The following is a 12826-nucleotide window of genomic DNA, read 5'->3' on the forward strand; positions in this document are numbered from 1 at the left end:
GAGGGGTAAACAGCGGCAAGGGACAGAAAAAGTCTGGTAAAGGGGGAAGCAACAACTCTTATCATCTAGTCTAACTACTTATCTACTGTGCATGCACTACAGAGTACTTCCCAAAGACCACCAGTATTTTAAATTTTTTGCACTGATTTTGTAAAAACTTTAATTCTCTATTTGGATTAAGTTGTGACGGAATATTATGTCAAATACCACATGTAAGGTGTCATACTGGGTTAAGAAGAACAAGGAGCCTAGTATGACACCAAGCACATGGTATTTGCCAATATATTCTGATGCTGAACCATTTCAGCCATATAGGTGGATTAGAACACAACATTGATGTAATCACATTTACTACAGACTTTTACATTTGAAGCTAATTATCTTTATACCACATTTATGGGAAAATTTCTACAAAGACTTGTTATACAGACCTGTTTACTTCATGGTATCATCACATCACAAATACTTACACTTTACCTAATATAAAGAATCAATCAATCACCAGAACTGAAATGACTACTGCATTTACTAATAGGCTCTCTGAGGGCCAGTCTGTAAATACAATGTATAGCCAACAAATCAAAATGTCTCTCACATAGTAACTCCATATTAATTCAACATGCTCACAGGGATCACAAATAAATTTCAGTCTTTGCCCAAAAATACCACAGATAGTCCACTTGTATGACAAACATGGAGTGCACATTCTGCTATTTGATTCTATTGCTATGCTAGATGCCTGATGTGCCCTGTCAATGCTGTAACCTATTATTAGTGTCTTACCTCTCTTGAGTTTGGTTCACTCTTGCACATTCTTCTATCTCTCTTGCTTATTCTCAGGGACACTATATCACCCGCTGACTGCAGTAAACGGATAGCTTCAGACAGAGTCTTGCCTCGTAAAGTAGCACCATTAATGGCAAGAATTCGGTCTCCAATATGCAAAGCACCAGTCCTGAAAATGAAATGGGAGAATGTGACTTTGTGCTGGAACTGCTATCATTAAACAACTTTAACAACATTATTAAGACATAATCACACTACATGACTTTTTAGAACCTCATATTCAATTAAATGTACATGAAATCAGATGAGTAATAATCATAATATAATTGTGTATATATTAATACGCTGTAAAAGCTCAAAGAAAAATTTTTGTTTGTCATACCTTTCTGCTAAACCTCCTCCTGTAAGTCCTGAGATGAGAATGGGATCAAATGGTTCCTCTGTTCCTGATATGGTGATACCAAGTGGTCCCCCATGTCTTACTAACTCCACAGAGTATGTGATAGCACCACTAACTTCAGGTTCATCTGAGAAGAAGAGAGACATTTACCTTTAGCAAATCCAACTCACATATTATTCAAGGCAAAATTGGTAAGACATAATTCATAGACTATACAAGTGGTTTGGCTGCACATCTATTTTAGGCACAAAGAAGCTTAACTTCACTTTCAATTTTCAACAAAGGATATGCAAAATCAGCTGCAAAGTGTTTGGCTGTCATGACATTTTACTCCTACGACTCTTGTTTTCAACTAGTTTCAGTTCTTATGCCTATTTTCCATTACATTTGGTCAAGCTTCTGCTTGACCTTTTTTGTGTCAAATCAGTTCCCAAAACCTTACCTTTAAGAATCTGCATAGTAAACATCTATCTAAACAAAATTGAGCACCAATGAGCCCACAGCAACTTCTTAAGTTTATCTACCTACATGTATAAGCATATTTAAAGCAGTCAGCATGAGAACAAAACATACATTTGAAATTACCTGAAAAGGCTTCATCTTTCTTGACCCTTAATTTGACAATGTCATCTGCTTGTCTAAGGATATGTATAGCTTCTTCTACACAGCAATTGTCCAGATGGATGTCATCAATGGCAAGAAGATGATCACCTGGTTCCAGGGTACCAGTCCTATGAGAAATAAGCATATTAAGTATTGGACATGTTAGACAATGGCTACTTGAGTTAGCATATGTGACATCAAATATCGGTTCATATGTGACATCAAATATCGGTTCTTAGTGGCTTAGTATCAAAATTGATATTGATTTACATCTTGTTTTGTTTTGAGAAATCAGTATACAACTTGCTACAATCAACCATTTTTTCTGACACAGATTTTTATATACTGCTGATACTTGGATGGAAAGCAAGAGAATGCATTTGACAAAGCACTAAAGCAGCAAGGATTATTTTGCTATATTATATTGGTATCATGTTCAATAATGAAATATTGCACAACAAAATTGCCAATTTTGTTGACTTTACACAACGTAAAAAGTTGATTTTATGACCTTGCCTTTAGGCGACAACCCCCCCCCCCAATAAATCCCGAAACGGAAAATGTGGGTTGGTTGGGCCCATAGAACAAAGGTTTTTTCCTTGTTTTACCTTCAGTAGTTAGACACACACACAATACAAACAGGGTCCATTTCAAGTCTTGAAATTGTTGGTAACTTGAAATGAGTCGTAAGTTCCATTTCACTAAACTTACTTACGAACTGTACCCTTCGTAACTAATAGGGATTTACTACAGGGACCCTATGCAAAATTACGTCTCGCATTTGGTATTAATAACTTCATGAATGGTTGCTTGAGTTATGAAGGGCTCAAAATTTAGCGAAATGGACCCCTGGTGTGCATAAGTTGATGGACCTACCTGTGTGCAACACTTCCTTTCTTGATGTGTGAAATCAGCAGACAATCCCCTGGCTTGCGATTTCTTGTTGCTGTTGGCAAGAGAAAAACATTGTCAATAACTACACTACAGAATATCAGTGGATTCAGCCAGGGCCCTGACTATCAAACTTTTTTGTTTTTTGGAAATGGACAAATATATATAAGTTGCCAGTCTCTCATAAAAAGAAAGAATATCTTAGCTGGATTTTCTTTTGCCAATTACATCACCTCAGAATTTGATAGGATTTAGTCAATAATAAAAAGTAAAACTGGTATTTAATCCCAAACAAAGCAGGTAACTCACTGAGGATGGCTCTTTTACTAAAATGAGGGAAATACTAAACCTAACAGCCTAGAGGCATTTGGCATGAGAGGTTGAATGTCAGACTGCCAAGGTAAAAGTCCATATAGTGTAAACCATATTACTAGGCCAACAGATTCCTGACCACATTTCAAAAATACTTGCAATACCATCATGCACCCAACCTTTGATGGTTGCAATCCAGCACACAATGACCATAATTGAGAGAGTAACAAGTGGATTTTAAAACCTGTAATTTGCTGCAAGTCTCAGTCGACTCATCCTGCTGGCATGACTTACCACTGAGTGTGATTCCAAGACCTGCTTCTGTGATAGGCAGCTTAATATTGAACACACCACTGCTTGGTACCACTGAGTCCGCTACATCATATTCCACCTCTATTGTACATTGCTGATGGCTGTCTCTTAATAACTGGTTACATTCTTCCAATGTTAGGTCCTCTGTATAGGTACCATTGATAGAGATGAGACGATCACCAACCTGCATGTTGCCACACCTAAGAAATGAAGAAAAGGGTTGCATATTGGTTTAAAAAAACTTTTGTAATTTATACTTAAAATAGCATGTGCCATAAAGAGCAAAATGTCAGCCATGATACGCACAGATAAAAGGATAAAGGTCTATGCCTGAAACATACCCAACATTTCAATTTTTAAAAGGCATTTGCACATATTTTTTATTCTTGTTGTCAATATATTCAGAATTTGATGTCAGTGATTGGGGAAAGCTAAATAAAGCCTGGGAAATTACTTACTTGTCAGCCTTGCCTCCTGGTTCTATGTAGCCAATGATAGCTGGTGAACCTAATATATCTGTTTGGAAGACACCTCCTTGTAATTGCAAACCAAAGTCACCCATCCTGGAATATAATGTGACCTCTAATGTATCTGTATGGCACACCTGACTCCCTGACATTAGCCCATTCACTGTAGATGTCAAGGAAACTAGAGGAAAAAAGAATACGAAAGAATACAAGAATGAAGTCAATCGTTTAGAACTAAACTACATCCTGAATCTTGCAATAATATTTCATCATGTATGTGACACGTCCAATGGGAGCCAAAGGTGGCAAATTTGAAACTGAGGTAACGGCAAAAATATGGAGTAAAACAACAGGAAAATACATAAGAAAATAGACATCACAAAACTTGTAACTATAGAACCAAGTATGCTACACCTTTGGTTTTTTTCAGCATATGATAACCTGATGTTTGTATTAGTTAACAATTATAGTAACTCAATTTTCAAACATGCCTCCTTTGGTCCCCATGGAGCAGATCGTGTCACATATTGATAACAATAAATTCCATAATGCATGTCTAAATTCCTTGTCCGTATCCCCAAAACATACAGCCACAAGCAGTCTTTCAATGGAAGGACTTTCTGGAAAACATATACATGGCCAAGAGGAAATGTGAATTTCTACACAGAAATCAGTATACTATGGCCACTCATTGGGTACGAAAATGGGCCTCTGTTTCTTAAATAAGTGGTCATTTTTGTATCTTCCATGCTGAGTTACGCTGGATAGATTATAGTGGTACAATTAACACAAAACAGTTGCAATCTACATTTTATGTACTATATTCACTTCTTATAATTACTATTTCAGACATGGCCAACTAGCTAACTTACTTGTAGATCCATGTTTCTGGTGTCTAGATTTGAGTTTCCTTGCGAGTGTGCTAGACTGTTGCCTTGAGTTGCCATTACCATTCACATTCTGTAGCCGTCCCATGCTGACACTACTGTATGACATGCTACTCACTGGTGTGGTAGGTCTTGATCTGCTCATTGGTGAGAAATCTGCAGAAAGAAGGATAAAAGATATCACAAGGGTTAGTCCATCCAATACATCTGCAGGTATTGTAGTAATTAGAAATCGACCATTAAAGTATGAGTTTGAAAATTTGTTTTTGAGATATGAACAGTAAAACATTACAAAGCCTACATGTTATTGCTGCATCTCAAAAAATTTCCCCCACTTTCAACTCAATAGTACTTGATCGCATCACAGGTTCAGTTTTCTGAGGCTATATTCAGATACTGTTGATTTATGCCCATTTCCCTTCAGCTTCACCTCACTTCCTGATTTTGATTTGCATCTATATTGATTGACCAGCAATGTCAGTGTGTTCCTATGGAAAGCCTCCAGGGATTCTTTGCCTCAGTTTTTTAACACTCAGAGTGAACTTGGAAACTTTTGCAGATCTGAACCTCACCATGAAAACTTGGTGGTTTCAACTTAATCCATCAGTATTTACTCTGGGTGCAATTGGAGTATAGCACTGGGGGAACAAATTTTGAGGCTTACAGGACTTGAATTGGTACACATTAAACTGCTTTCAGTTGCTCTTTAAGTATAGGATTCACTCATCCAGGGAAATGCAATTTCTACACTTGGAGGTTGAATTCCTTTGAGATTTTACTTGTGTGACCATACCAATGGATAGACAGTCTAACACCTGCAGGGGGATCTATGCTATGTAAATGCTTCAATGCCAAGGGGTCTCCTACAGACTATGTCTGCAATCCTACAGATTAAAAGTACTTGTGACCTTAACATTACTTTCACAAATGTCTGTACTGGATACAGGCTAATATCTTTACCATATTGAAGATGACATTTCTGAAGTATGTTGGTATTTACTGCTATCTGCTGTAGCAACCATTAATGTCTTCAGCATATGAATATTTCAACATGATCCTCAGCTTGTACAAATATTTAACTGATATAATATTAAAGCGTTGTTATTATTATAGAAATGTCTCAATAAGAATTACAACCCACCTGAAGATAACATTATGGAAAAGTGATAAACTCAGTTGAGATGAAAATAAATGCAGACTCATGACAAAGAGTTGTGGTTGATTCATGCAGAATGGAGCACTGCTCCATTCTATTATAGCAATGCAGATGAGAACAAAAGCACAACAATGCACAATCTGCAAGCTCAGACAATTAATCATCATTCCTGTAATCAATCCCCTACAGCTAAACTTTGCAAGTCATTCAAGTCCCTGAGACAATCTGTGACCTTAGCACCTGCTTCTGCTTTTGACGGGGTGCAGTATTCTGGATTATGCACCTGAAAACGAATGTGCATTGCAGTAGTGGGTCAGTGGAGTAGTAACCACTGTTGCTGCAAGATCATGCATAATCAGCCAAAATTGGCATAAACCACTCACTCACTCCCTATACTTCAACTTGTAGTGGGAGAGACTCATAACTTAGTTGGATTGATATATAGAATGAAAACAGAATAATGATTGCCTATTACGAGTTTAACACAGCAGAGAATTCGGGAATTAATCCAGTACAAAACAACAAACTATATTTTTACTAAAATACTTCTTCATGATAAGGCAAAAAAATAAAAGGTTCTGTCTCAAAGCTCACGACTGGTTTGAAAACAAATGCGAAATGCGAACTTTTTTTATTCCTGACTTTTTTTTTGCCTAATGAACACAAAAATAAAGATTGTACACCAGTAGATCATAAGCAGCTGTCTTGTAGCCACCAGGCCATACTGTATGACCAGTCCTGACCAGATCCCTTACAGTGCAAATCCCTTTTGAAAGTTACTGGTAGCCTATCACTCTCATTTGCAACCTAACCATGACCTTTCATTCAATTATGTCAATGTGTCATCTTTTTAGTGTATTATCTTCTTTACTCATTTGTCACTTATAGTTATGATTTTAACACCAGATGAATGTCAGCTTAATTTACCCATGCTTGGCAATGTCATCATGTTGTAAGCCAACTAAATGTCAGAACATGTATACTAACTTGGTTAAAATGTACTTGTTTATTTACATATAGCTTTTAGAAAACATCACCAAGTTCAAATTTGGTCATTTTAGTAAGTCTGATTGGAAGCCAAAAGAATTTAATGAAGAAAAGACACTCAAATCCATTGTTCCAAAAGAAAAATAACAAGTTTCCTCTTCATTGGGTTATTCCACTTGAAATCCATACACCCACTGTGAAAGACATGACTTTAATCTCCCAAACATGAAGATTTTAAATAGAATCGCCCATTCAGGTAACCAAATTTGAAGTTCACACTCTGTGTTACAGATAAAGGTCATGTCTTCCATAGGGGGTGTATGGATTTTAACTGGAATAGCCCATTGAGAAATAATTATTTCAAGTTAAATTAATGTCAAGTTCCAGACTTATTTCAATATCCTGATATTTGTGCACACATACAAAAATACATCAGAAGAAAAAACAAAAGAGAACCAATTTCATTTGAAACAGTTGCATATGCATTTTGAGATTCTGTTACTACTTAAAATGATGTCAAATTAGCAGATTAACTTTGAATGTGCACTTTACTGACTCAAATACATTTTCTTGCCAATTGTACTTTTTGGTTTTGATTCAATGGGCATATTGCCCACTATGTAGTCATACCCAGAAGTTAGCCTATGAATTCAAGACCAGGCTTTAATGCTAGCAGACTATCCATCAACAAAACCAAGTGATTCTTCTCATATTCAACACTCATCCACCCTGAGGAGCTTTAATCACCATACAGACTATCACCACTAGTAAACACAGAGGAATAGCAATGGACTATGTATTGTTCATCTTCTTTTCATTCTATTATAACTCAGGCATGACATCATATGAAATCATAGATACAATGAATTAATTTGGGATAACAGAAGAATTAGTTGTGGCGACTGAATTTGGTTTCAATTTTCCCCCACTGAGGGTTGAATGCAATGAATCTGCTGATCAAAAATCTCTGTGAAATAACACATGGCTATTGGACTAAATGATGTGTGAATCATTGTTCTTTGGTCCCTGATTTGTTTTAGATAAATGACCTTTCATCAGCCTAGATTTTGTTGCAATATCACTTTAACAGGAGGGATGGCGACGATATGATAAACTCTATGTACAAACCAAGAGACATAATAGCATGGAATTTATTACTGTGTTATATTTCAATACCCATGAATGTATATTTTCAAATGCTATTTTAGTTTAATTTCATTGGATTAGATTATGTGTCACATTCATCCAGATATGAATCCATTGATCACACCGACTCCCGCACTGACTCCATGCCAAAGAATCCATGCCATTCACAACCCTGTCAAATTCTAAGGACACATCTTAGCAGAGTTTCCTGTGAAATAAATCCCCTGCCTGCAGGATATGTTGCATTTGTCAATACCAAAGATATTATATTCATTCAAAGAGTACAACTCAAAATTGTACTGTGTTTAACGGTATGGTAAATCTGCCATCTTGGTTTGTTGCTCATGGAGGGCAAATAGTGTATCTCTGGCATTTATTGACAAGAGCCCAAAATTAAACCAGAATTTACTAGATTCAGGAATGTGTTTGCCTTCACATATCAGCAATATTATACTAAAACATGAGTACAGTCAAGTTGAATATACTGAAAATGATAATCATCTAACTAACTCTAAACACTCCAGAGTAAATTCACTCAGCATTTTAGTAGTATTTGGTTCTGTTTTTGTTTTCTCCCTTCATTTCATAATACATTATTTAACACATCTACATATTCTAAAGTTGTCATGAATGGTATACTTACTTGGCATAATTCTTGGTGTTTCTGGTCTAGCATAAGCAATTCTGGGAGTCATCTGACTAATGGGCATCATCTCAAGTTTAATTTGCTCTGAGGCGGTTGCTAGGAGCTGTGTTGCCTCGGGAACGCTCATATGTTCCGTACTGGTGCCATCAATAGAGAGGATCTCATCACCTGGATGAAGAGCACCACACCTGGTACAGCAAAGAGAACAAGGAAATAACTATTAATTATGCAACAGCTCCATATCTTAATTGATGGTAGCAATTTGAAAACTGATACAAATATCAAAGTTGGCTAATCAGTTAGGGCCTTGTAATTCTTAAATATTAGAATTTACATTGTATCCAATTAAAATTCTAATTGATTGTACCAGTTAACAGATTATTGAAAGTTTGCTGGGAATGGAACTAGGTTATACTGCTGTCAAGAACATGTGCTACACATTTCCACATCCTTGCCGATCCTTCTATATCCCAAGTGTCACACCAATTTCATATCAGAAGGAAATTAGCTCAATTTTGATATCATTACATTAATCTACTAAGAATGTTTCTTTGACTTAGTGCATTGTAAACTTCCAATTAATCTTTACAGCACTTCTATTGTTTGAACTAGGCAGACTTCTTAAACAGCTGTAAATAATCTTTGCTTCTCCTTGTTTCTGAGATGTGTTTTATTACACAACAGGGAATTGTTTGACCAGAACTACATCTTTTTATGTCTCCCAGTGCGCAACCTGTTTTCGTTACTTATTTTTAGAACATTCAGATCGCGATTCTATCTCAAAAGCGCACACAGACATGTGTGCATCAAAAGTTACGCTGTGGTTTGTGACTTTCAAAGTCACATTCCAATAATTTGTTCCAGTCCAATCACATTACACAGATTAATTCAATGCTTATTTTTCTTTTCTTTGAAATAGGTTTTTACTGAATAGCTTAATTAAAATCAGCATTTTACACAATACAAGACAAACAAGGACTTCTATTGATTGGCAACCTTTCAGAGCCTAGTATAAGAAGTCACGCGGGACTCACTCAAACATAACATAAACCATGATTAACTTCCTCCAATCAAATAACACAATGCAACATTTAAGCAATATTTGGAGAACTAACTTGATCAATGCCTACTCAATTTTAGTGTACAATTATGTGTAGCCATGATAACAGCCAAATGCTTCCTTTACTAGAGTTACAGCCTACAAAGGTGCCCCAGCAAACTCTAGACACTAACCCACTTAATGCAAAGCAGCCACCATGATGGACTATTACAGTTGAAATCCATATACCCCCTTCAAATGGGGTTACCTAAATGAGCAATTCCATTTGAAATCTACACCCTCTGTGTGGGAGATTAAGGATATATCTTCTATAGCAGATGTGTGGATTTCTACTCCAATTGCCCAATATGAACCAAAGCCTACAGAAAACAACCTAGTCATGCAATATGACCCCTTGCATGGTAATCTCAAAACAAGATTCTACCACAAAGTGCGTTATGTGTGTGTGTATGCTGTTCAGACCCAAGCATACATTTTGCAAAAGAAAAAAAAAATGCAATTTTTGCGCATACGTTTGCCAAGCGAACACTGTTTTCGGAGCAAGTTTAACATGACGGATCTATACAAAGGTTCAATACTCTCAAAATGCAAAGCAAGCAGAAGAAAATAAATATCCACTGCAAGGCAGTCAGGTGACCATGTACCAAAATACATGCCACAATTCATGGATGAATTTCAGACCAAGGCAGACTGTTAAACTAGACATGCAAGATTCCTTTTCAAAAATTTGCATACTACTATGTACTACTAAGCGTCTAGCGCATATTATTTTGAGTGAGGTCCATTCGCAAACGCTTGACGTTGTGTGCATACTAAGCAATGACTAAGCCTAAAAGGATTCTTGCTTTTTAATTTTCTTTCCAGATATTAAGATGTCATCCACCATACAAAGCCATATGTCATCTCTAAACTTCAATTTGATATCATACATCTGGGATTGAGGAATAAACAAATTACAAGAGCTGCAAAAAAGCCATTGTACACAGACCACATCCACAAACTCTATGATTGTGAGAAATGCAAGAAACCAGTAGAACACAAACCACATCCTATCATTCAAAATCTTGAACACCCATATTAAGTAAAGCGATTCTGTTGAAATTCAAATTAATATTGTCCAGAATTACAACTATGATGCTGAAAACAAATAAATTCAGAAGAATTAAACACTTCTTTTGGATGAAACTCAATTTTTACTGCATGTGAAAAAATATATTCTTAAGGTTATTCCTGGCCAAATATGGCACATATCCAGATATACACCATTCCAGGGAGGCAGTGACCGCAAGGAAATTAAAGGAGGAAAATGGTCAATTATAGTAGCCATGTTAAGCACCGATATATTGACAAACTGTCATTTTGTATAAAAAACAACATTTATGACAAACTGACATTTTGTATAAAAAACAACATTTATCTTAAACAAGGATAAGGGTCAGGAACCTGCACAAGTTTATGACCATAATTAAGCTAGATATCATAGCTACACAGATACACTGTTATAAGCTTCAATTTTGAACAGAAAAAGATATCAACATCTTGGCTCAAACTTGTAAGAATAGATTAATAGGATATAAATGAAATGTCAAATGTATTTGGAACAATGACCAAGCCACTAACATTGTTAATTTTAGAACCAAACTTGATGCCAGTAAAAATATTCTTTCCAGTTTTGACATATATAGATATAAATAGTAACAGACAATGCTAAACAATTCTATTTTTGAATCATATTAATATTTGGGATGCTTATGTCAAGAGCTATGTAGTTTTGTGTGGGTTGAATAAATTAAAAGGGTAACATAATAGCTACACAGTGCACTGATCAAGTCATTGACTTGGTCAATTTGTTAAAATTTGTCTGTATTTTTGAATGTTATACATATTACATACTGTTTATTACACTGACTCCATGACACTTAACCACACACAACTTGTTTTCTCATATTGTGCACTATTATTCACAAGTCAAGAACCAAAAGATTTTTTTTCTGAAGCAAGCAGTTTTGTTTTCAATTGTCTGGTGCTCTTCTTGCAATATGCACATTTAAAGTGTCATCTGTCGGTCTGTATAGACTGTATGTCTGTATCAGAACCAAGATCAACATGATCACAACACAAAGTCAATGGGCTGCTAACAGGTGTGCAAACCAAGCGTGAACCAATAACTAAGGTTATGACATAGTCACTATGACGGCAAATGTCAGTTGGCAGATAATAATTTGTATACAAACCAGCACTAATCTTGATTATAGTTCACTGTGATCCATTATGACAACTTTGACAACGGGGGACAGGATCCCGGTACCCCAGGTCAACATAAAAAGTGGTAACCATGTGTGTTCTTCCTTTTTTCAAAACCCCCCTTTTCACTGATTTTTCATTGATTTTACCCCCTTTTTTGCCAAATCACTGACAAAATCAGGGTAAAAAATACCCCCTTTTTCAAGGTTTTCAATGAGAAGATTTCCAGACACCCCTTTTCAATGACTCCAAATATTTTAATATATTAAGTACAAAATGTGCAAGTATGAACATTACTTTGTGTCTGTTGTACTCCCAGATGATCCTGTGTTAGTTTGACACATGTCAAATGCCCCGATAAGCTTACTTTGATTTATTTACTTCACGAACGAACCGGCGCACGCCAAACTTCAAGTGCAACAGGGGAAGAGAAACAACGATACAAAATAAAACTTACATGCATCAGAATTCAAACAGAATTAAAAACCAAGGAAAAATATCACTCGGTCGGTCGTAGAATTCGCTCCAATCACTGCCAATGTTTCCCGCAATGTTTTCAATTCACCACATGGAAAAGTGTATACGGCAGCCAAAACGGTTACATCTGACACCATCGATGTTCGCGTCGCTCATTCAGCTCTCTTCAAAGCGTGCGGGAGCATACGTTTAACACCCACTAGACAACTATATCGGGAAACCGCCGTGCCAATAGTAAAAAAGCTGCCTTCTGGCGCTCTCGCTGCCAGACGATTGAGGCGGAATCAATGAAATGCCAGAGGCCGGGGCCAGAGGATGGAGGCTGAAGACTCGGGCTGAAGACATCGATCGAACGAACCTGTGAAATACCCCTTTTTTTAAAAATTTCGCGGAGACAATGCTCAGAACACCCCCTTTTTTGGCGATTTCGCGGTCCGCGATTTCAGTCAACA

General features: G+C 36.5%; 1 protein-coding gene across 2 annotated transcripts in view; it reads right to left on the reverse strand.

The window, feature by feature from the left end:
* LOC140149246 (glutamate receptor-interacting protein 2-like) overlaps nucleotides 1-12826 on the reverse strand; it is a 53066-nt gene that overhangs the window by 9802 nt on the left and 30438 nt on the right. For both annotated transcript variants that reach the window (XM_072171479.1, XM_072171478.1), the window contains 8 exons: nucleotides 8591-8781; nucleotides 4644-4814; nucleotides 3763-3952; nucleotides 3287-3504; nucleotides 2666-2735; nucleotides 1772-1917; nucleotides 1169-1313; nucleotides 784-955 (listed from right to left, as the gene is read on the reverse strand). In XM_072171479.1, the coding sequence (XP_072027580.1) occupies nucleotides 784-955; nucleotides 1169-1313; nucleotides 1772-1917; nucleotides 2666-2735; nucleotides 3287-3504; nucleotides 3763-3952; nucleotides 4644-4814; nucleotides 8591-8781 (1303 nt within the window). The remainder of the gene's footprint in view (nucleotides 1-783; nucleotides 956-1168; nucleotides 1314-1771; nucleotides 1918-2665; nucleotides 2736-3286; nucleotides 3505-3762; nucleotides 3953-4643; nucleotides 4815-8590; nucleotides 8782-12826) is intronic.

Source organism: Amphiura filiformis, chromosome 3, assembly GCF_039555335.1.
Source record: "Amphiura filiformis chromosome 3, Afil_fr2py, whole genome shotgun sequence".
NCBI classification, from domain to species: domain Eukaryota; kingdom Metazoa; phylum Echinodermata; class Ophiuroidea; order Amphilepidida; family Amphiuridae; genus Amphiura; species Amphiura filiformis.